Genomic DNA, 25,861 nt, shown 5'->3' with positions numbered 1-25,861 from the left:
TGTACACAATAAAATATTCTTCAATTCACAATGTTTTTTTACATATGTATGTATCATTGACAATTGTCGCCTTTGAATTTATATTTCTTATCATTATTGGTGCATATGAAACATTTCTCACCTTCCTGAATACGTTTTCTTTTTCGGGATACAGACTGAATATTGAGCAAGGAATTTATTTTTTCGAGACACCTTCGACACACGTAAATAAATGATTGGATTATACAATATTGGTATTTCACAATTGAACAAAACAATCTGTAATATGTGTCTGTGCTGGAATTGAATTGTCTTTATTGTCTCTTATTAGAGTGTAGTAAATAGGGGGTGTGGGAAAGAGATTCTTGGTCGAATTGTATGAAAAAGCTTCATTGATCCATTACCTGATGCGAGTAGAAACAAATTAAATAGCAGAATTATGGATGGTTAATTCGTATGAATGTTTCGTACACATTTTCGAGTTTGATTGTAATGTTTTTTTTTTTTACCAATGAAGGAGAGAAAGTTTCGTCCTGACGGCTGGTATAAAATTTACGAGACTCTGGCGAATGCGCGCCGCCATATTGGATTGCGTAACGTTAAGCTTACGAAGATTCGAAGACTTTTTGGCTGGAGAACGTTGAATAAGATTCTTTGTTGCTTGCTACTTTTCATTCAGTTTCGGGGACAACATTTAAAAATGCGTACAATCCACACTTATACGGTATTAAAAAACTTCTTATCTTTAATACGACGATTTAACCATTTCAACCTATATTCACGTGTTTTTTCTTTAAATTGTACTCCAAAAACAAAAAAATCAACCTTTCAGGTACCATCTCATGTCAATGATTATTTTTTCCTTCAATGACACCATCGAAGAAGATTTTTTTTTGTGACATAGTATCCTCGATCGAAACGATATTATGAGTATAACATATATACACGTGCTTCCATGTTTCTCAGCTATAAACACTCCCTTCTCCTCTTGGAATTAGGAAAACACGTTTTCACCAGTGACCCAAAGCGAAACCTTTTTTTCTTTTCGTCTCTTCGACCAATTCTTCGATACTTATTTTCTATGGATTTTCGGTCCATTAAGATACACGGTGGACCGACGATTTAGGGTAGGCCACGAGCCGCACCTTTCGATGGATCGATCGTTACCGGTTCGTCCTCACGCGTATACACACGAATGATTATCGGGGGTTGAGTTGCTTCTCTGTAACGTGACTTGGTGGTTAAAATTATCACGAATTAACGTGGAAAAGCACGTCGAGTTTCGTTATTTCTGATTTACGAGAGAGAAACACACAGAGAGAGAGAGGGGGGGGGGCTGATGAAGACGTTTCGGTAATTGTTGGCGAGGTCAGGAATTGTTTCGACCACGAAACGTTTGCATATTTTTGTATCTCGTTTGTTCTTCGATCGAGTGTTCGAGCAGGAAATATAAAGCACTTTACAAATTTGTAATCGTCGAATATTATCTTTCGTACTGAATAATGCAGAAATGGTAACAGAAAACTGATTGAATCATATGTGATACATCTATGATGAAATATAGTTGATTCACTAAACGTGTGATGAATCATTTCTATATATAATGAGGTATTACGTTTAGTGAATCAACTATATTTCATTATATATGTATATACAATGGTATATAAGTCGTGGACAAAATTATAACAACTTGACCCTATAATTTTTTGAAGATAAATTTCTTTAGCATTTTCTATATTAATTAATCAAAGGTGTAGATTTTCTTAGGATTATTAATATTTAAGGAAATCCATACTCTTCGTTAATTAATACAGAATATGTTAGAGAAATTAATCTTCAAAGGATTCTTACGCTCAAGTTGTTATAGTTTCGTCTGGTACTATATGTATTATATCCCATCGATTTTCCTTTATTTTTCCTTGTACCCTCATAGTATTGAATAGCGATATTGAGTATATGTACATAAGTTATTTGAATACTTGAATACTCAATAGCAAGTATCGAACAGCACCAGGAAAATACCAGAAGTGTTAACGGAAGCTATTCTGTTGGAGACGATAAATCTTCAGAAACATGCGAATTAATTTCATGATTCGAGCTTCAACCATTTCCCAGGGAACAATTTCTCAAGAATGCGCGTCAGAAGGACGATCTTCGCATAGAATATTCTGCTTTAGTCCTTGGATGAGCTCTCAAATGGACTGAATTTTAGATTGATCGATATCAAGAGGTCCAATTATGCGACCGTGTGGTTTTTCCGAGAAACAGATGAAAATTCGCCTTCTTCTTTTTCATTTTCACGCGAACGTAACGATGACGATGCAGTCCACGGAAACAGTGTGAAGTTTTCAGCTAGTTTCGATCAATTTAAATTTTTTTTCGATTAGAAATGAGTTCGCTAGAATCGAACGTGTTTCCGAGATTTTCTTCGTCGATTAAACACTTCCCGGAATATAGGTGAGCCACTTGTTTTGCTGAAGAAAAACCGCGATGAATCGTTGCGGATGGGTTTCGCGCATGCATTCCTTGGATTCCTCGCGAAATTGCTTAGATCGTGGCTGCCTCTGAGAAAGATACTGCGCGCTTTGTGTCCCGATGAATGTATGTACGTACAATTTCGTTCATAAGTATTAGAACACTTATTGAATATCTAGCGAATGTCACAAGGAATTACGAAGTTGCTGAAAGTATGGAATAAATATGGTTTCGGGAGATATTGAAGCTCGATGGACAATGTTTATATTTCGTGAAATAATAAAAGTGACCTAAGGTAGGTGTCATTTTTACGAAACATCAGATTTTCTTAATTTAGGCAAAGTGTCTTGATACTTATGAACGATAGTGTTTGTACTTTGAACGTGTCGCAAAATTGATATATTTGGATCATGTACCAGGAAAATAAATATTGTAATACAGAAATTCAAAAGGAAAAAAGTATTTGAACACGATATCAATTTTGTTGAAAAAGTAATTTTATAAATTTCACTACAGGAAAGGAATTTCATTCTTTTCTGGAATCTGTTTTACTTCTTCTTGTGTTATGGTCGTTTCAGTGTTTGGGAACACGTGGCTAGAAAGTTGTTCAGAAAGAAGCATATTGAACAATTTTCTTTTAACTAATAGTTGTAACAATTACATATCGGGCATTATATTGACTAATGAAAGAAGCTAGAAATTGTAACTTATCGGCCATAATTTTCAAACTTTCTGGATGACTCAATACTTTCGCTACCCCTCGATGATTTTAACTCCTGCAACAAGCATCGAAGTCTCCGCGATCGGAACGACCCTATTACATATGAAATCCTTTCCGTTCAGACTTTTCGTACACTCGAAACCTCCAGCTCTAATTTCCATCATTTTCTTCTAATTTTCAAAAACAAAAGAATAAGTGACGGAGTCCAGAGACATTGCCGAATATTGCCATTTGTTCGGGATCAGGTCTCTAATGAAATTCTAGCCATACGTTATAACTTCTTGAAACACTTGAAACCTCCTGCTATAATTTTCCTTACTGTCTTCTAATTTTTCCAAGTAACAAGATCATCATGATTCCACACTGTTCTGTCGTGTAAAAAAAAAAAGAAATGCAGTCCAGAGACATTTCTAAATGTCGCCATTCGTTCGTGGCCAACACCTCTCTAATCGGATTCCAGCCGCGTCTCGCGCCAGTTGAATCAACTTGTACTGTTACCCGATCGTACGAAAGCTAGTTATATATGTTAGTCAACTCTCTGTGTGTACATGTGCATTATTAATGAGCTCCGCACGGTTCACGCGCGCGAGCGCTTCAGCGAGAAGCACATGTCTTGGACACGTGCGCGTGGAACGATAGTGGATCCTCCGTTGAAACGGCGGAGGGGGGAGGGGCTGGGTTATGAAAGACTCGAAATTCTCGGTTTAGGGGCACGGTTTCTCCTTTCAGAAACAACTGTAGATTGATTGTAATGAGATTCGTCCCTCCAGAAGGATTGGCTGGTCCCGATTAATCACAATGGATCGAAATAATTCTCGAGACCGTTGCACGTTTTCCGTTTGACTTTCGGAGTACCTTTGTTTGGGATGTGTTTGTTGTTAATCGGTGGGTAGAAACGTTACGTAAAATGTCAAACGGCGGAATTAGAGATTGTTTTGAAATTATTGTAATTTAGTATATAGATTTATTGCTCTACTTATTCGTTGAATCTTTCCTTGGAGTTGATTTTAATACTTCGAGAATTCGATGTTGGTGCCTTTGGGAATCTATCTGTTGCTTGAAATAGTTATCAGAGAGAACCGTCAAACCTTTCATTTCTAAGTTATTTAAAAATTATTGAATGAATATTTTGTTGTAGTTTTGTGTATATTACATGACGTGTAAATGATTCACAAGAACATTTTGCCATTTTGAATTTGCTTAATGCCATATTTAATAATTACCATTATAATGTTGTTATACACAGTAAAATATTTTATTTCGTAATTTAATGTACGTAACCATATGGAAGCAGTGGGAACGAAAGGGTTAAGAGGAATATTAAATGATCCCTGTTTATGTGGGTTGGTTCAGGTCGGACTTACGGTGGACTTTGACTACTTGCTGTTTGAAAAAACTTCGGAGTGTCTTGTACGGGGATCAGATGAACGCTACAAAACACAAAACTGTATATTTAATACTGTTTACTACTTCCTCGTTAACGTCTTATCGAAATAATTACATGCCCTCGCGATGAACCTAGTTAGCTAGAATTGTATTAAACATTAAACGATAGTGACGAAAAAAAGATAAGGGAGACCGTTACCACACACGGTCGTAAAATCTACATAATGTTCGAATTATTTCAGTCTCTTATTTGAATCAATAACCTTATCTGTTACATGGAATATCATTAAATAGCATTACGCTACGAAAGAATCGAGAAGTCATATGGAGGCACACACTGTATTTGCTGACTCGAGCACAGATATTCCTCTGTGTTGTAATATTTCAAACAATCTTAGAGACTCGAACAATTGACAGCATTCAAAATTCATGTCGCTATAACCACTTTTTCGCAGCCCTCGAGCCTTCTTCCCTTTCATTTCTCCTCAAGATGCTGAAACTATTATGTTTAGAATAATAGGCTCTGTAAAATACTGGAAAATACAAAACTTTCATTAGATGCAATGAGTTTTGTATAACTCTAAGCCTAATATAATGTTTAAAAGAAGTAAGAAACTCCTACATTTGTAACGCTTATCTTTACGAATTACTTTAGAAAATGTCATTTTGCATAAAAAAAAATTATGGTAAATAAGAACATGAATTTCCTTCAGAATTTTGAGTTAAGTAGTTCGACGACTGAATGCTTGCTTTTCTCATACGTCGTCGTATACTGATGCATGGTCAAAATTTAGCAGCTTCTATGTTGATTTCAAAAATTTATTTTATTAAAAATAAACAAAGTTATCATTTGTATGTTATTTACCGAGCATTATTTTAATATACTTTTAATATACATCCAAAAGTTGCATTGATTTCTTGAAGATCGATTCTTTAGAAGGGGATTTGTTCCTCGATCGATTTTGCAATTCGAATCGATCTGAAAAAATCTCTAGACTAGCGCACTTCGCGACTGCAGACACAAAAGGGTGCATCTTGGTAGAACGGGCAAATGAATCTAGATCTTCTCACATATTTTTACTCTATGCTCAACATAAATAAATAAAAAATTAAATAAACAAATCAGAAAAAGTCTCCTCGACAACAAGAACGAATCCTAAATCGTCGATAACGATGTCAGCCGATTGCTCGGTCGCTCGGCGGTTACGTAATTAAAAAATCGAAATTTTACAACTGGCGTTCGGTCAGCGTAGATCTGATTAAAAAGTCCGTTGACTCACACGCTCTCTCGGTTTGCGGCCGAGTAGACGTCGCCCGATAAAAGCGCGTAGAACGTTGCCCCGTTAAACGCGTCATTCTGCCAACCCAGTAGCAGTCGACAACAAATCCTGATAACGGGGTAGCCAGGCGGATGATAAGAAAAAGTTAATATTTTTTTACCCGAAGTGTATAATTCTTCTGTTGTTACACACATTGAAAACGGCCCCTGGATCGTGTGTCGTTTCTTTGACGCGTAGACCAGCGTTCGTGAAAAGAAAAAAAAAACGAGATCGTCGGCTCGCCCAAGGTCGAAGGTTATCGTATTATCGATCGTTTATCTTTTGTTTAATATCGTCGACTGGGTAACAGAGACACGCGGGTAACCGTTATCGATACCAGAATCGCCGTGAAAATCAACTTGAACGGTGTCGTGTGATTGGCGGTTGGCAAAAGGGCCGGGAAAACGACTGACTATCGGTTTCGTAACGCTTACTTCACTGCGAGGAACTAGATTCACGCAGATTTTTATCCTCCTGATATTGTCGGTTCGCGATAACTCCGCTGGTGTTGTATAGTGTGCATAGGAACGAGTTTATACACAGGGTGTAACAAAAGTGTTGTAGGTCCCTGAAATGGGTCACTTGTGTGGTGATTTGGAACAAGTTTTTCCTTAGCAAAAATGTTATCCAAGGCTTTGTTAACGAGATATTAACGGAAAACCCTGACCAATCAGAACGCGAGTCTGCCGATCGAGCTCTGATTGGTTGGGGTTTCTCGTTGATATCCCGTTAACAAAGCCTCGGATAACATTTTCGCCAAGGAAAAAGTTGACCCAAGTCACCTCACAAGTGACCCATTTCAGGGACCTACGGCACTTTTGTTACACCCTGTATAGTTTTCTTTAAGTTTGTCTATTCCCCTTGTTGACACAGTTGTCGTCGATGGTAGCATCGACGAGAACATCGAAGAACTTTGAATATAGTAGAATACAAAATTTCGGATTACTTCGAACTCTTGAAACTCTTAATACGTCTTTAATTATATTGAATTTAAAGTTTGATAGTTCCTGCAAGTCTTGGAAGTCTTGTTAGTCTCGAAAGTCTTCGAAAGTCTTGAAAATCTTGAAGGCGTTGGAAGTCTTGAAAGTCTTGAAAATCTTGAAGGCGTTGGAAGTCTTGAAAGTCCTGAAAGTCTTTGAAGGCGTTGGAAGTCTTGAAAGTCCTGAAAGTCTTTGAAGTCTTTGAAGCCTTGGTAGTCTTGGAAGCCCTGGAAGCCTCGATAGTATTGAAAGTCTTCGTAGTATTGATAGTCTTGGAAGCCTTAATAATCTTGAAAGTCTTCAAAGTCTTAAACGCCTTGAAAGTCTTGATAGTCCTGAAAATCTTGAAAGTCTTAATAGTTTTCGAAGTCGTCAGTGAAAGTAGCGGAACATCGAAGATAAGGGTGTACCGTTCGGTAATGACCGTTATAAAGGAAACGGACATTTCGGCCAAACGGTGGAATAGATTATGGCTGTGGTAACGGGACTTGCTGTTAAGACTGTCGTTAGAGACATAATGTATACTGGACTCGAATGAGCTGAAAGATCCCGAGAGTATCGCGGCTCTTTCTGTTATCTTCCTGTCGTGAAGCAATCCTCTAATGCAGAGCTATTTAACGTGGAATTCGGCTAGACTGAGCTAAAATTAAATTCAGAAACAACGAGAATCGTATTCCGTTAGGATTTGTGTGACCAGTGGGCCCGCTAACTTGAACATTGATTTCGGAGTTCGATGTCTGAAATTCTTACAGAATTTCCAGGCTGTGAGATTAGAAGAGCCTGTTCAGGAAGAACCTGTTTTAACACGGGAACTACCGAAGATGAACATGTTTCCTATTTCTATCATATTCATAAAAAGGAGAGCCTGTTTGAAAATATACAAATCGATAAATTAACGAATTTATTAATACATACATGATAGCAAAAAAAATCGCAAAAGATCACAGAAAATGCACTGTATTATAACATTAAATATAATAATATTCATAAAAGTTTACGAACCAGTTATTTTCACCGCTTTGATAGTTCTAGCGTTAAGGGAATTCGATTTTCTTAGTTCAGAGCACTTGATCTTCGGCTGATCGTCGAATGTGAACGAGATAAGATTTTCTCGGCGGTTCCGTAGACCACGGAAAGCCTATAAATCTCCAGTTAGGTAACTCTGGGATGATAGACGAGCTAGGCTACTATCAGCTAGTATACTCTTGTTTCCTGATTATAGATGTTGAGCAATGTTGTGATGTATGAACACTAGTTTAGGTGCTTTTCGATGAGTGTTCGAGTACTGCTAATCTGGTGGTAGCTTGAACCGTATCTGAAATTAGGGACAGGTAGCTAATCGCATAAAGAGAACCAAATAAAGGTCCTTTGCTCGTTGAAGATTCATAAGACTTACATATATTCATATTCTTTTTTATAAAACAAATATTTGCTTGTTTGTATGACTACTTATTTTCATTAATATTACTTATTGACCCATTCTGTCTCTTTTCCTTTTGGACAGCTAGTTTCATCAATATAGACTCGTAGTTAACCCATGAACAGTATTTGACGAGTATACTCAACATCAGAAAATGATCACTTTTTAGGTAACGACGAATATACTCGTCATACCAAAAAATAAATTATCCGTTGCTCCAAAAATTGAAATTTGAGTAAAAATTGAAAAATATCTCTTATAGGAATAAAGAAATTAAATTCTGTAAGGTTTTCGTGTCTGCAAATTTTTCCCATTTTCTCTAATTACGAATTTTTTAAATTTGTATTAATAATACTTGTTACATCAATAAATTTCATTTGTTTTTTAAATAAACTAGCTCGTAGTAATTCCCATTTTGGTACAATTGAATTTAAATTTACAGTAGGTGCGTTTGCTCTGCGTTCGACGAGTATACCCGTCGTCACTGAATTTTAACCTTTGCGGCGTCACCAAAGCGCGACGTTGTTCCTGACGGCCGAGGAGGAGTCATATGAATAGCATTTCGAAGACCATTTGTATACTCGTTCTTCGGCCACAGCGAGTATTCTATGGACCACTCGTATCCCCCTCGTCCGTACCGAAAAGGTTAATTACGCACGCAGAATTCCCGAAACAAAATTCTACCGTTGAAGGGTTAAAAGATTAAAATCGTCGACTCTAAGTTTGGGCCCTAATTGGAACAGTTCGACGCGAAAGAAGAGCAGGATCGTCGCTCAAGAAGGTGTGTGGTCGACGGGAGGGAAATATCGCGGGGCCACGGTGGTGGTAGTGCGTCTCGATTCCGACGCCGATCGTATACGCGCCATAAAGATCGAGAGAATCGATCGCAGCCGTCGTGCAGCAGGTAACAATATCCTTGAGACTCGAGAGGCGTCGTAGTTAGCGCCGCGCGGCCGCGGCTCGACGGTCTGTTTACAGTGTAATAGTAACGATGTTTATCGATCCTGTTATCGGGAGTACACTCTCGCAAATGCACGGGAGGCTTTACATACACACGTACATGTACACGAGTTCGAGGACGAAGCCTCTGGAGACGTAAATACACGGCGTGGGAGAGAGGCGGAGGAAGGCCTAATTCCTGAGGAAAAGAAGAATAAAAAAAAAAAAAAGTATATTCGGTTGTTGAATAAATTGATCCATTTAGAATTTCGTCTGTTGTCACTTCGATCATTTTCAAACTGCTTAAGGTGGCCTCCGCGAATTTTTAATATTTATAAATTTAGTTGAAAATTTAATAGAACATAGTTAAAAGGTTCAACTTTCGATTGCTGTTAAAGAATTGCAAGGTCAAGGATAAAATTGTTGAAATAGAGACGTTATGCGAATTTCATTTTAACGTGAGCCTGTTAACTAATGGAACTGTTGTTAGTACTGAGAAGTTAGTCACTTCTTATTTAGTTACAAAAAATTAAAGTTTTATAAAAGTATTAGGTGGTTATAGATTTTTTTACGGAGATTATGATGGCACAAATAATAACATTTTTTGCTTTTTCCAGTTATTTGTACATTGTTTTTTCCATTTAAGTATTTTCACTTAAATATAGCCGAAGAATACAAAAAATGTTTTTTCTGATCTTAATAAATTCGTCCCTGAAGAACTGTCTTTTCCAACCTTTTTTCGATCATGCACTACCTCAACCACTCCACTCAATTTTTAATTATTTGAAGCTTCCGTTTTTCTTCGTTGAAAAAATATCAATTTCTGTTAAAGAAGGATCATAGTATCGGTCTACCCAGTCAGTGTATTCTGGATCCAGCTAAATTTATTTCGACAGCGATTTCACGATCACTATCTCGGGTTCATTATCTTTATTGTCGACAACATTTTGTTCCGTATCGTCTGGTACCGCGTTCTCCTTCGTTTTCCGTGGCGATTGTTTCCTCAATGTTTCCAGTATACCGTGTATATACAGGATGGTCGATAACTGGTGGTACAACCGGAAAGGGAGTAATTCTACATTAAAAAAATAAGTGAAAAAAAAAAACGAATAAAATGTTTTCGTACGAGGTTTTGTTTTCAAGAAAATCGATTTTGAAAGTTAATCTGAAACGCGTGTATTCATAATGGTAGTAAGTAGATACGGAATGCAATGGACAGGCGCGTTAGCCAAGTCCTGTTCTATTCCACGCGTAGCGAACGGATATTCAATGTCGATTTTCTCAGAAAGGAGGTTTCAAATAAAAACATTTTATTCTACATTTTCGACTTATTTTTTCACATAGAACACACCCTCTGCCCTGTTGTACCATCAGTTACACAACACCCTACACATCCGCATTAATATGAGAGATTACTCGAAAAAAATTCCGTCGAATCGTGGAAAATCATTATTAATACAAGTGGAACAGTATACATAGATCGTTGAGTTCTACAAAAATGAGTAAATACTGATTTCGTCAAGTAAAATAATAGATTATTTATAAAGGAGTGAGTACTGATTTCGTCAAGTAAATAGGAAATTATTCATTGGTACACCGAATATTTACTCCGAATTGTATTATCTTGTACAATGTATACGAGTACAATTATAGGAGAATAGGGTCGAGTGACAGCTAGAAACCAAGAAAGAGGGGAAGACAGAGAAAAGGAGAGCAGAGAAAGAGAGAACAGTGTCAATCTATCTATAGAAGCTCGACTACTGGATGGGATAATTGTGTGAGGGTGAAGTTGCAATCGCGAATGCAACTGGTGGTGGTGTGGGGAGGGGAGGTGGTGAGAGTTCACCCGCTTCGCCTCCTCTCTGCCCAACCGATAGGGGGTGGAGATACCGACGTAATGGGTACATGCACACACTCGTACAAGGTGCATCGATGTGATCGTCGAGGAAAATCACGGGACGATGTCAACGACCCATGTTTGCGACGATCTTCATCCTTTCCAACCTCGTCCATCATTGTCTGCGACTGTTATACCAACTCGTTTTTCCCGTTTGTCTTTTCTGTTTCATGAATCGTCAATACGGAATATAATTACCACGCCTGGTAGATTAATTTTCAATTTTCCTCGAGTAATCTCTTGTATTAATGCGAATATGCAGGTTGTCGTGTAACTGGTGGTACAAACAAGGCAGAGGGTATGTTCTACATGAAAAAGTAAGTCGAGAATGTAGGATAATTTTTGTTTCATTTAGGACTTCGATTATGAGAAAATCAACTTTGAATATCTGCTGGATACGCGTGCGATTGAATGGGACTTGGCTGACGCGTCTGATCATTGCATTCCGTTTCTACTTACTACCTTGAATACACGCGTTTCAGATTCATTTTCAAAGACGATTTTCTCGAAATCGAAGTCTGAAATGGAAGAATTTTATTCTAGATTTTCGACTTAGTTCTTCATGTAATATCACCATCTTTGTACCACCATAACACCCTGTATATTCGTACAACCTTTCGATGTAGTGGTGAATACCGTTTAAAATTCATTTAGATCGCAGGTTATTCTGCTAATGTAGAAAACTGTCCCCGCGGTTACTGAGACCGAAAATACATTCGGTGTAACACTAATTCACAAAACACACACCTTGGCACGTTTCATGGAAACGTGTTCCGTTGTTGAGAAATTGGTTTATGCTCTGGGTTCTAAAATGTTCGCGTGTACAACGTTACTTGGAGTTAGTGACGGGCAAAAAGGATTTTAAAAAAATATTCGAATGACGAACACCTCACCAATTTGTAATTTTATTTGTGCTCAAGTACCAAATATATTAGTATACTGCATTTAATAATTGTATAATTACAGAATACAAGATGCTAACGTATTCGGTACTTACTGATAAAATGATTACGAAATACAAGTGTATTCTAGTATTTGCTCATTATAGAATACAAAATACCAGAGTATTCGTCAATTGATCCATATATTCAATACAAGTATTCAGTTCTTTACATGAATTTCAATTGCAAAATTATTCGATTGTGCTCATCTCTGTGTGCAGTTCAGTGAAGAGATAGAATTTGAAACGGGTACGTTATTAATTTTTTTTCGTATCGTATGGACCACTTTTCGTGGATCTGTATTGTCTTTATTCACATTTTTTTTTGACCTGGATCGCCACAAAATTTTTGTGCCAATCGGCTCTTTTTTGTCGAATTTCGGATTGGGAATCTCATTTGTAAGAGAAGCTTCAATTTATCTTGATTTGTATACATATAGCTTCTTTCGTTTTCGATAACAGTAATGCGATTGATTCTCATTTTGAATTGGCCGAATGATTGAAACGATTCAACTTCGATCGCAATTAAAAACTCAATGCAATCGAAATAATTATGCGACTGTGCATGCATTAATGTTAAATAAAACTGTCAATACGTAATCACTTCAGGACTGTCCATTATGAAAGATTTAAGCGTCTTTGCATGGTGTAGAAAATTGCGTAAAGCCTCGGTGATCGTCCAAACAAAACAGTCAAAAATTTTGGAAACACCCCCGATATATTTTCGACTTATTTTTTCACGAAGAATAACCCTCTGCCTGATTGTACCACCAGTTACATGACACTCTGTATATATATTCCTGTGTCTATAAAGTTTATAAGTAAACATTAAGCTCCTATTATTTAATTACACCTGTGATTTTCATTTTACGTATACTTCTAACGATTTAAATGCAACATTCAATTCAACTTCGATCACTTTTATCCATATCCGCACACTCGAATGTTCTGAATAATATCAGGATCCACAAATCATCTGATCAAATCAGATCGAAATAAAAGGCTTAAGTTCAATCTTCATTCACTCGTACATAGAAACCACAACTACCGATCGATACCAAATAGAGAGGCAGAAACAGACAAAAAAAAAAAAACAAGCCAGAGAAACAAAAACGACTGTGATCGTTCGACGCGTATTGTCCGCTCCATTTGTGTCGATCGCGGCGCCTAGATTAATCGCCCGCGAGAGATAATCCCGCCAATGTACTTCTTCGCTCCGCCGTTGCCGTCGATCGGTCGATCGGACTTTGTACGGTTCGATGTCTCCGGCCGCTCGATACCGCCGGCGGTAAAAAGAACGAAAATCACGCGAACGTTGAACTAAAAACTGTTCGAGCCCAGCGCCGCGCACACGCCCGGGTTATTTAAATAACGCTCTCGATCCTCGACGAAACGAGCCAGCAGAGCGTAAAATCACGCGCGATAACGAGCACATGATCGTGTTCGCCGTTCGACCACGTTTATCGTCGATCGTCCCTCGATTCGCTCGCGACAGCCACTATCCTTTTCGTGAGACCCGGCCGGAAATTATATAAGTTTTTCCCCCCTCGACGATCCACACGTTTCGGTTTATCTTTGTCGCCGGTGACGCGACGACCGTGTGCGTTCTGTTTCTCTCTCTCAGTCGCTCTACGCCAGCCTTGAACTTCGACTCGAGACGTGCCATTGTCCGAATTAAATTATTCGGTGCTCTGATCATTCTGCGTCATACGTAATACGGAGGCGCCTCGACTCGATCCCCTCACCGCCTGAAGGTTTCTCACGATCGAGATCCTCCTGTGATTATTGATCTAGATCACTGATTTTCTCAGTGGTTTTCGGATTGGTGAGTGTTTCACGATTAACACGAGCCCAAACACGACTTCGATCGGATCGTTTGGAATTTAGTGCAGTAATGCTTCTTTACTTGTTCATTGACACGCTCCTAAAGCTGTGTCTACACTATGTAAAGAAATAGTATTATGTAACGAATTGTTATATAACTTTGCTATATAACATGTTCTTATAACTTGTTACTAGATTATACCTTCTGGACGAGTCTGTAACAAGTTTGTATAATATTTAGCATCTCATTATTTAATAATGCTGTTACACTCGATGGATAATAGATAACTTGTTATATGACATGAAAAATTGTTGGCATAACGTTTTTCTTTCTGTTTTTCTACAAATGTTTTTATAACTTTGCTGTATAACGTGTTATGTTACATAGTGTTGACGCAATTTAAATATTGGGACACGTGGCATATATGATGAAATCTGATGTTTCGTAAAAATTATGCACTTTATGCTTGGTGCTCGTTGCCAGACCCGAGTCTAGAACCATTTCGAACGCATTGTTTAATTTTCAACAAGGATATTATTTTTAAACACCGTAACTGAATATTATTTCTATTCCATATTGTTAATAGAATTCAAACAATCGATGTCAAAATATACACTACCGGCCAAAAGTGTGGGGTAAGGCCCGATAATTAAAGAAACTAACACAAATCATTTCCACACAGTTCTAGCACATTACTTTTATCAAATCTTAGAGTAAAATATTTATAATAATATTTTTAATAATATTTTCCTCTAAAAATTGATCAAAGTAATGTGCTAATACTGAGTGGAAATGATTTGTGTTATTGTTCCATCAATCATGAACTCTGATTTCATACTTTTGGCTAGTGATTATGTAATTCTTTATGTCGTTACCATCGAATCATATTGTGCAATTAGTCATTGTTCCCATTAATTCTCCCCAGCCATTACGTACACTATAATTAATATCGAATTGCATGTTGGATCCTCATTGTGCGAGAATTTGTTATTGTCGATTCGTTTTCATTCTTCGTGGACCAGTTCGAATCACTTGAACCTTAAATCATCGAATGGATCTGGTGGCTCCCCTTCCACCAACGTATTGTATCGAGCGCCTCCATTTACGATCTTTCACGCAGCCTACTTTGCTGGATTTCGGACGGGCTCGCCGTGTGTAGATTACTTGATTACGATCGTGTAACAATTTCTGTGCAGATTTCGAACAGGTATATATCTTCGAAAGATAAAACATGATTACACGAGACGTGCAATTGAACACATTGAGAGACGTAATTTTGAAAGTTTCTAACTCATTGGAATAATAGAGGATCATTACCGAAAATCAATGCAAAGTTACAATTTCCGATACCAATATCTAACAATTCAAATTGAGCAGAATTTTGAATTTTGTACTGAAAGATTTGCAACATTAATAGCTAACATACAAATAGTATTAAAATTTATTAGAACCTTTACCTTATTGCATTTTCTAAGTTAAGAAATTCTATAAATGCGTAAACATACACAGTCAAATCATTATCAATATTTCCATCCATCGAACAGAAATCCTATACTTCTGATTACAAAACTGTTATTGTTCCTATCAATAATCACCTCTGTGAATAATTATTTTCAGACGATCAATCTGACAGTTATTATCGACTTTAGCCCGTGTATAGAATTTTATATCTCGAAAAGATCCTATCGTTCGATTTCCGATCCTTGTCGATTCACTTCTACGTTTCTGGTATTTTTTTTTTTTTTTGGTTTATTTTTAAATTGCAGACCCTCGAGAAGGTATATTATCACTCGAATGAAATTCGACTATTGGTTTTCCAGGTAACAATGCAGGAGGCAGGTCGTCAGCGGTGACAGGATCTGTTCAAAGGAGCACCGTCACGTCGAGCAACCGCGCACACTCAGCCACTCGACGGATCAGCCATCAGCAGCGTCAGCAACAGCAGCAGCAGCAGCGTCAGCAACAGCAGCAGCAGCAGCGTCAGCAACAACAGCAGCAACAGCAGCAGCAACAGCAGCAGCAGCAGTCAAGGATACCATTGGGATCCTTACGAAACTCGGATGACCACGCGCCAAGAGCCAGCTCGGCACAGGACGTTTGCGAAAACTCAAACGATTCCGGGCTTGGCTTCGAGGAACGTCAGCAACACCTTTCCACCGCGAACGTTAGTGAATATTCCATTCAACCTAACCCTGTTTTCCTTAAAAGTATTACTTTTTTTTACCTAACTTTTGCCTGTATGAATGTATATTTTTTTATTTAATAGCAGAAAAGTTTGCTTTGCTATAAAATTTTGAAGTGGTCACATTAATTGTGGCCAGAAACTGCAGGTAATATTTAAATATTCTAGTATTTTCTCGTTGTTAGTTTGTTGCACAAGTTTGTGATTCTTCGGTTACAAGCCCGTTTCTTGTCAGAGTCAGACTATACGTATTTGTTAGTTAGGTACTTGTTATATTTCGTTTTTAAGTCATAAGGGTACTCTTTAACCCTTCGTGCCCTGACGGTACTTTGTAGTACCACTTTATATGTAACAATAAATTATTTTCACTGCTGCCGTTAACCCCTGGGTCTGTTAGGTCTATACCTATTTCTTTTAATTATACAGGTTTTCAAAAAATCTGAAAAAATTCGGTGATACTTTTCAAGAATCTCTGCTACAAGATTCAATAGTTTTTAAAGTTTTTCTGGAATAAAAATTGCGGTAGAAGAATAACGATAACATAATTCAGGCTTTAAAGGGTAAATTAGAGATTATAAAGTCAACTTGTTCTTTTTTGGAATTAAAGGAAATTTTTATGTTTATTTATCGATAAATTGCTAGTGAATTCTCGTGTAACAACCTGATGCAAGTTTGATTTATCCACGGTGCTACATTCGCGAAGATATTATCGATGACCATCCTCATTATAAACTCTTCGCCGATCCCTAACCAATGAGCTTGTATCGAGGTCACACTGTATATCGAAAAAAAAACAGGTTGCTGTTAGAAACAATTGATTTTTCTCAAGATGACGTCATTCCATCGATTATTTGTTACGTAACAAGTACTCAACAATGACTGAACAGTGACTCAACGAATCGATAATGGCTCGTTCCAGTCTCCCTTTTTTTCCTTCTGATAAATTCACGTTTCTCCTGTGTGATTATTGCATACATATAAAAATTATTCTCATTCGGACGAACCATTCGAGTTCTTTTTGTTTCCAGTTCGAAATATCTGAAAGAAAGACAAGCTAAGTTTAAAATGAATCGATGCTACGACTATTCGAAGCACTATTTACGTATCAGAACTGGTTATCGCCGGTTTGACAGAAGACTGGAGACTCATCGAGACCGTTATCGACAGTTATCGTCGGGAAATTGCATCGGTATTCGCAGTATTATCTAAGAGTGTGTGTCTTCTATTGAATATTCACCCTTAGCATTCGCAAGGCTTGAAAAACTGTGTACAGGGTGATTACGAAATAGTGGTACAACTCGAAAGGATGTGATTCTACATGGAAAAAGTACGTCGAAAGTGTAGAATAACATTTTTTCGAACGAGGCTTCGTGCTTTCGAGAGAATCGAATTTGTAAAATCTGCTGGATACGAATACAATTGTTGACTAAGACTTGGCTAACACGTCTGTCCATTGCATTCTGTTTCTACTTACTGTCCTATGAATATATACGCATTCGATGAATTTTAAAACAGAGCATTGTAAAAAAAAATGTTATTCTACGTTTTCAGCTTACTTTTCTATGTAGAATCACATCCTTTCGGGTTGTACCACTATTTCGGAAACATCCTGTATGATACCGTCTTGTATATTGCATTTTAACACGTTGACTGTCGCAGTGAAAAAGACCGTGCGTAGCCAGGCACACTAAATCGTCGAAAACATATACGTAGAGCCTGTTGGTCTTGCTTTAAATTATAAATACTACGATATTAATTTTACGCCAAAAATTTTGTAACGATATTTAAATAATTTTCTTTGCAATGTATGTGTCATCTATATTTATTTATAACGTGGCAGTCAAAGTGTTAATAATCGATATCATCGATACTGTATTTAGTGCCTTCTATTTCGTTCCCATTTATTTAGATTCGTTCAACGAATTAATCTGACAGATACTCTTTCGAATTAATATTGTCATTGTAATTGTGTAATTTCTGATATAATGGAAACCAGTACAATATTTTTTATCTACTTTTCATCTGTAAAGTTCGTCAAATCGATTAACCACTTCGGGGAATTGCAAGTTCCACAATCTCTAGTACAATAAGGTACAGAAGTGACGGTTACGCTTTTTCAGTTTTATCTCTCTCGAGAAAAACAGTTCTCCGCTTGAGATTCCAGCACCCGGGGAGATAGTCCGGTATACTTTCACTCTTCAGGAAACATATGTAAAATTGATAATCGTGATCAGAGCAATGACCCACAAACAAAACTCTCTCGAGTCTCTGATTTTGTGTACATCGAATCCAATCGCTGCAATTAATCACCGTAAACAAACACTCGAAAATAACAGCCACAGATTTAGTATTTTCCTCCTTCTGTCTCTCGCCGTTTAAATTCTTATTGTTCATTATATCCACCCTCTTTGACTACGACGAAGACCCTTTGAATACATCACTCTCAGAAAAAATCTTTCCTAACATGTATATTGTCAAATGATTGTCAATTTCAGGAAAAGTGCAAACATGTGTACTTACCAGTATCACTTCGCAACATTGAAGTTAAAATACCTCATAAACCAATGATTCTTCGACATAAATAGATTAACCCCTTACCGTATGGAATTTTAATTTGATAAATAGTCATAAGAATCAGTTATGTGAATTCGAACATTTGTTTTTATTTCTGAAAATAAGTACCCCTATATAGAAGTGGGTGCGGTAAGGGGTTGATACTTTTTGTAGGGAGTATCGAGACTTCGTATCGAGTTTTCGTATCGTCACAAATAAAACAATAATTAAGGGTGACAGTCTTAGGTGGTAATATAAAAGTCAACAAATGTATATTTATTAGGTATTTACACCGTTCAACGTATATCCGCACCAAATTCGGCACGAATATTCTTGGACACCCCAGAAAAAATACTACGAAGGTGCTCACTTCCTCGTGTGCACGAGGTCGGAAACACTCCACCCCCGAAAACATTTCCCAAGAGGACACTCTCGAAGCCCCAGATGCCTCTCCCTCCTATCTGGTTACGACACACTGTGTCTCGTGCATGTGCAAGTGGAAGTCTAATGCGATCACGTTCACCGTCGTTGATTCGCCCGACGACGACCAACGACGACGTCGATCGAGTCTCTAACGGTAGTTGAACCCAGCCCATGATGGATGTCCTGATTCGTTAAATCAAGCCGACAACGTGCACGCACACCGAGCCCCAACTCCTATCATCTCTGTCTCTCTTTTTCATCAATCTATCGTCTTGCTTAACAGGCTTGGAACGGTGCCGGCGAGGAGGACTCGAAGAGGAGGAAAATGGACATCAAGCTCGAGTCCGAGGACGCGAACTTCCCGTTCCCGGAGGTGACCGCGCACACAGCCGCCAGTCCAGAGAGCAAAACTGCTAGCAGAAGCACTACGGCGAACGGTACCATCGGTTTGGCAACGATCTCGAGCAGCAGAAACGGGAGGGTCGTCGACGTTCCTAGATCTCGTCCGGGGATGGGTGTGCTTGCGAAGAGGCCACCGTCCGCCCACCAAGGACCGATCACCCTCACCTCTCAGTTGTGTACGTGTACGATACATCCAGGATTCATTTGGTTATAGAGTAAATCATCGATGTGTGCTCGAAGGCTCCACTAACAATAAAAAGACCCCAGGTGTAAGGCTGAGTTTTCAATGAGGTTTAGCAAAGTGATAGAGCTTGGAATTCTGAAGGCAATAATATTATTTGTTTCAAGCGCACTTAGTTATTAGTTTATGAAATATTTGATGTTCAGTGCAGAGGAGCCTGTGAACACTCATCGAGAATTTACTGTAGTGCCTTCACGAGGTATAGTGAATTTAGGTGTGACCATCGCAGTTCGTGTGTGCTGTGTGATACCCTTGAAGGGTACAAACCCCTAAATGTGCCCTTTACTAACTCTTTAGGACTGTACTCATTTGGTCCTATTTACTTTCTTTTACTATACGTCCAACGCTGGTCCCAGACTCATGTCGATCGAAATATTTGTTCGATTCTCAACCCCATCTCTAGACAGATGGGTTTATCGATCGGTTCGTTAGAGCAAGTCGTTAAGCGTGTGCACGGTTTTGAAAAATTTATTACCGTTGATATTGTAGTTTTTTGACCGAGATACCGTCGAGGTCCCGGGCGCGAGGTCGCTGATAACGTGGCCGAGAACCGTGATTTCGGTTCGGATTTTTGGACGAATTTACGTCGGATTTTCGTGTTTATATTGCTCATCGTCGAAACATCGTGACACGTTTTTTCTTTTTTTCGTTTCGTTTTCACGCTATACTCGGTATCGCGGCTGTTTGATACCTCGGGTTATGAAGATATTCGCGGTTGTTTGCATTCGGATCGAGATGTCTCAGATTTTTCTGGCCCGTCTCCCTCTCTGGATCACACGGACTGATAACCTTCGGCTCGCGCGACTTCTCGGGCACATATTTTCACATCTATTCATGCGAAACGCGTAACGGGCAGAGATAAATCTGTTTCCGGCGAAATTTTTCACCTCGCCGCTTTTACCGCGACGATACGCGTTATCGGGGCCCCTCGCTATCCTCGAGGACCATTTTGCCCTGTTTGTATTCTTTCCCGCAATATCGGCCGCGATATGGAATGTAGGTCGAATAACAACTAATTACTAGTGATTTGTTAATGGAAGTGTGTCTGACTCACAGATCATTAGACTATTGATATTCCCCATTATGTTTTTTTTTTTCGGAGAATTCTTCTTGAAAATAGCTTGAACCTTTGGTTAGACTGTTCGCTCGAACATTTTATTCGAATATTGCGGGGATAGTCTTTGTAAAATATGGTAGCCTCGTGTAAATATTAGGTGTACAAATTAATTCGTGGCCTTCTTTTCATAGATTTGTTGTTTATTAAAAAAAAAAAAAAAAAAAAAAAACAAATACAGTTCAGTCCTGAAAATATTCCACATCACTTTCATATTTACGCTATTTCTGGGGCAGTTGGCGATAGCCATGTCGAAAAAATAATGGCGGTTTTGAGTCGATAATTAATTGTGGGGGCCAAAAATTAATTTTTACAATTAATAGTTCCACCCAAGACATTAGAAGTGGGTGCCATGCTTCTCTGGTTCCACATCGTGAATACCAACCCACGATCGATCCAGAGAGGCTTTACTGCATAGTATAAGGTGACACAAAAAAAGGGTCTATAACTTCTAGAGTAAGTAATACTCGTGAAATGATGAAAGAAAGTCTCAATAAGCATGGGTCGAAAAATTAATATTTCTCCGGGAGGCTATCGGTACCGTATAGAGATAATAAAAAAAAATAGGTAAAAAAAAAAACAAATAAAAATGATAGAAAACCTTTTGTAGCCAGAAAAAGAAGAAATAATAATAAGGTAATACATCGTTTCTATACGATACGATAGCTCCCGAAACGAAAAAGTCACCAGCTTCAAACGAAACAAAAAATTGTTTATAACTTCCAAAAGATATTAATTTTTCAATCCATATTTATTAGGAATTTTTTTCATCACTTGACGAATATTATCTATCCTAAAAGTTATGAACCCTTTTTCTTTCATCACCCTTGTATATCGTTTCAATTTGACTCCTTTTTTCCCTATACGGATATTCAGGTAGCGCCTCCGCGGACGGGAAAGTCCAATTGCAAATCATCTGCCAGCCGGAACAGCAACACCGTGCTCGCTACCAAACGGAGGGCTCCAGAGGTGCTGTGAAGGACCGTACCGGAAACGGGTTCCCGGTCGTTCGTCTGGTCGGTTACGACAAACCAGCGACCCTTCAGGTGTTCATAGGCACCGATCTTGGGCGTGTCGCGCCTCATATGTTCTACCAGGCTTGTCGCGTGAGCGGCAAGAACTCGACGCCCTGTATCGAGCGTAAACTCGACGGGACGATCGTGATCGAAGTGGACATGGACCCCACCAAGGACATGATGGTCACTTGCGACTGCGTTGGTATCTTGAAGGAACGTAACGTAGACGTGGAGCATAGATTCCCGCAGGAAGCTGGTATTCTGCAGGGTAGAAGTAAGAAAAAGTCGACCCGTTGTCGTATGGTCTTCCGAACGACGATCACACATCCAGACGGCACCACGGAGACCCTACAAGTCTGCTCGCAACCGATAGTCTGTAGTATGTATTAACAGTACATTAATTTTTTTTATTTTTATTTAAAGGATTAGCGTCGCAATAATTTTGTTAAAGAAAATATTAAATATAAATAATTACATACGCGTCTCTGGACCACCAAGTGGTATTGATGATAAATATCTAATTTATTCATTGTCCCCCTTTCCAGCACAACCGCCTGGCATCCCAGAAATCTGCAAGAAATCCCTCACCTCGTGTCCCTGCACCGGTGGACTGGAACTGTTCATTCTCGGGAAAAATTTTCTCAAGGACACGCGAGTAGTGTTCCAGCTGGACAACGAGGATCTATCGAGTAGCTTGGAACCGCACTGGGAGTGCGCGGTACTGCCCGACAAGGAGTTCCTTCAGCAGACGCATCTCGTATGCGTCGTGCCCGCCTACAGACGACAGGATCTGGCGCCCACGGAAACGGTCAGCGTGAAATTGTACGCGGTGTCTTCCGGGAAGACCAGCGAGCCCCATAACTTCCTCTATACCGCGGTGTCCACGCCACCGGAACCATCTGTGGGGAAAGTCGAACCTATAACTCCGCCTCTACCCACTGCGAATGGCGAAACAAGTCTAGCAACCTCTCCTACGGCGGTGTCCCTAACGACAGGTGTACCAGCGAACAGTAAGTGGAATTTTCTAAACACGGTCCAACTGTTCGCGAAATGTAAATGGTAATTGTGTATAACAAAAAGGTCGTTCTGATGTTTCAGCTCTGATCAACCAAGCAACCGCAGGAACGCCGAATTACCTGTCGACGATGCAACCGCAACAACAAACGTCCCAAACCAACGAAGCTCTAAAGAACGATCCCAGTCCACCGCCGGTTACGGCGTCCTCTCAGGTAACCCCAGTCATGATGTGGGCCGCGCAGAGTCCCAGTTGCCAGAACTCACCGCCCGACGTGATGATGCCGCCCCCATCTTTGGTCGCGAACCCCCTTCTAAATCGTAGATCATCTTCGAACCTTCAGTTAATACTACCAGATAATCTGAAGACCGAGGTGCTCGACGAGAACAGCGAGAACAGTATGATCAGCGAGAACAGCATGCAAAGTATATCCACGCCAACCGCGAACGGCTCGACGGGGACCAGTCCGTTGCAGCAACTAGTGAACGAGAACTCGAGGGAGACGTCCCAGCAGAACAATATGATCAGATCTGTGCCCGTGGTCGCGAACGGTTCACCGGTCCAGGAAGCGGTTAGCCTTCTGGGCGTGGTCGATATGATGCGGAATCAACACCCGTTGTCAATGGTCACGCATCAGAACACCTACGGAGGTATGCACGAATCGTCTCAAGTCAAAGTCTTAAGCCCCCATCATATCAACAACGACACTAACCAAATGTTACCAGCAGAGGGCAGTCCTAACGGAAGCCTTCAGGGTGGCGGAGTCGTTGATCTACGTATGAAACACCATCAGTCGGAATACGCCGCCCTCTCGAATTTCGCCTCGTCGCCTAACGGGCAGCCGTTGCCTGCACAGAGCGGCCATAGCGTGGAGAAATACCTGAACCATATCGAGTCGAACGTGAAAGAGGTCGAGAATCAAGAGAACGGTTACGTAGCAAACATGCAGCAACGAGCTTCCATTATCGCCACGGGTCGGCAACCGCAACAAACACAATCTTCCAATATGATGGCTTCCTCCAATCAAGGCGTCAAGCTAGATAATCTAGTTAATTCCGCCGCGGAGACCCATCAGCTTGTATCACCGCTTCGAAACGTCAATCCTAACAGCAGCGGCCTGATGAGTCACGTATCAGCCGGTGATCATGAAACGATGTCGAGTTCTCAGCAGACCAGAAACAGCCCGCCTATTCCGGTGCAGCCGATGCTACTTGAAGCACTGATGCCGTCTCAGACTGTTCAACCTTTATCAGCAAACGGTGCCTCGTCTGTCTCCCCACCAACGGTTCAAGAGCAAACCGCCGGCGACAGTTTAATGACAACCATCAACGCTGCCTTATTACCAGCGATGCAAGAGCCAACAGTATCAGCCAACGGTACGTCACCGGCTAACGTACCGTCGCATAATCAATTACAAGTTACGAACGAGACTATGTCGACAGCGACTGATCACATTCCCCAAATTCAAGGTCTGACTCAGTCGGATGTCGTAGCGATGCAACAAGTACAACAGGTCGAGCAGGTTGTTGCTCAGGCGCAACAACAGGTCGAGCAAGTTGTTGCCCAGGCGCAGCAGCAGGCGGTGCAGGCGGTCCAGCAAGCGCAACAACAGGTTGTTCAGCACGTGGTGCAGCATGCGCAGGTTGTCCAGAAAGCTGTACAACAGGTGCAGCAGGTTCAGCATGTGCCCGCGGTCCAGCAGGCGATGCAACAGGTTACCCAGGAAGTGTTTCAGCAGGCGGTACAACAGGCCCAGGCAGCTCAGGTGATGCAGCAGGCGGTTCAACAGGATATTGGCTCGATGTTAAATCAGCCAGCTGGTTTTGTCGCGGAGGCCAGTTCCGCCCTTGCCAGTGGAGCTGCTCAAGAACCGTCGCAACAAAGATTGACCACCGCCGCTGAACAGGCGATTAACAATGTTATTACCAACGCTACTCAGGATATCATTAACAATAGACCTATCACGACAACCACCGCGCACGCTATCATCGCGACAAAAAATATATTGAACAGCGTGGCCACACAAAGTGCCCAGCTGATGAACAGTGCAATGGAGGGGATACTGCCCAAATCGCCGTCTAGCCAGAACAACATGGTTGAACAAGTCACGAGTAAGTCACCGCCGGTTGCCATGCCGGTGACACCCAGCAGACAAAGTGTAAATCCGCCCATAACAAACACCGCTGGCAACTCGGTCGGGACTACCATTAGAAAGCAGGAGGACGGCATGTTACCTCAAGAGCTGACGTCGATGTCGGAACACGATCTTCTGAGCTACATAAATCCAAGCTGTTTCGATCCGCAGAATGGCTTTCTTATGTAGTGCCGCCGTATCCTTGTCATATTCCTAAACACGAAAATCGTATAATGGTATTCGAGGTACTCGGATACGGAATAAGTGACTATTTCCAGCCAATCGAGTAACGGAAGTTTACATATGTTGGTTCGGTACGAGTTCTATATCTGTGCCACATTGTCGTTTCAGACTTTGTATGTGATAGAAAAAAAAAAAACACAAATCCTGTTTTGTATGATGAAAGAATGGACGAAGTTTGCACCACCTTTGTAATCGAATCGACGAATCTGTTAACTTTGTTAAGTAAGACGGGCGCATGAGAGCGCGACAATTAGGGTCTCTCCTCCCTTTATTCTTCCTTTTTCTACGAATTGTCGATTGTGATAATTCATTTTATTTATCTCTTATTAATGCCTTTTGCGCATCCAGGTGCCTTTCCCCCTGCCTCCCTTGTCCCAACGCCGCTATTGTAAATGTATCTCAGAATTGGTATTTCCCTTTTGCAGAGGAGTCGTGTTTATTGTATCCTATTAATCGACAATGTACTGACCCCACTCAATTCTACACGGAGCCACGAAATTGAGTGTTTCAAAGGAAAGAAAAAGTTAGGTTTCCCTGAACCTTAAAGTAGACTACCGGATCCTTATGTTTCATTGATACATCCTTCTAGTTTCTTTCTTCCCCCTTTGCCTTGACTTGATTACATTTCTAACAAATGGATCATCTTGTTGTTTGACG

General features: G+C 40.0%; 1 protein-coding gene across 2 annotated transcripts in view; it reads left to right on the top strand.

Annotated features, from left to right (window-relative positions):
• The window catches only part of LOC107191125 (nuclear factor of activated T-cells 5), a 63,119-nt gene extending 37,264 nt beyond the window's left edge, over positions 1 to 25,855 (top strand). For both annotated transcript variants that reach the window (XM_015580082.1, XM_015580080.1), the window contains exons 2-6: positions 15,702 to 16,045; positions 19,323 to 19,617; positions 21,673 to 22,191; positions 22,358 to 22,822; positions 22,911 to 25,855. In XM_015580082.1, the coding sequence (XP_015435568.1) occupies positions 15,702 to 16,045; positions 19,323 to 19,617; positions 21,673 to 22,191; positions 22,358 to 22,822; positions 22,911 to 25,150 (3,863 nt within the window). In that variant the 3' untranslated portion in view covers positions 25,151 to 25,855. The remainder of the gene's footprint in view (positions 1 to 15,701; positions 16,046 to 19,322; positions 19,618 to 21,672; positions 22,192 to 22,357; positions 22,823 to 22,910) is intronic.
• The last annotated feature ends 6 nt before the right edge of the window (positions 25,856 to 25,861 follow it).

Source organism: Dufourea novaeangliae, unplaced genomic scaffold, assembly GCF_001272555.1.
Source record: "Dufourea novaeangliae isolate 0120121106 unplaced genomic scaffold, ASM127255v1 scaffold221, whole genome shotgun sequence".
In the NCBI taxonomy this organism is placed as follows: Eukaryota; Metazoa; Arthropoda; class Insecta; order Hymenoptera; family Halictidae; genus Dufourea; species Dufourea novaeangliae.
Note: the sequence above shows the minus strand (reverse complement) of the source record. Positions and strands in the feature narration are given on the sequence as shown.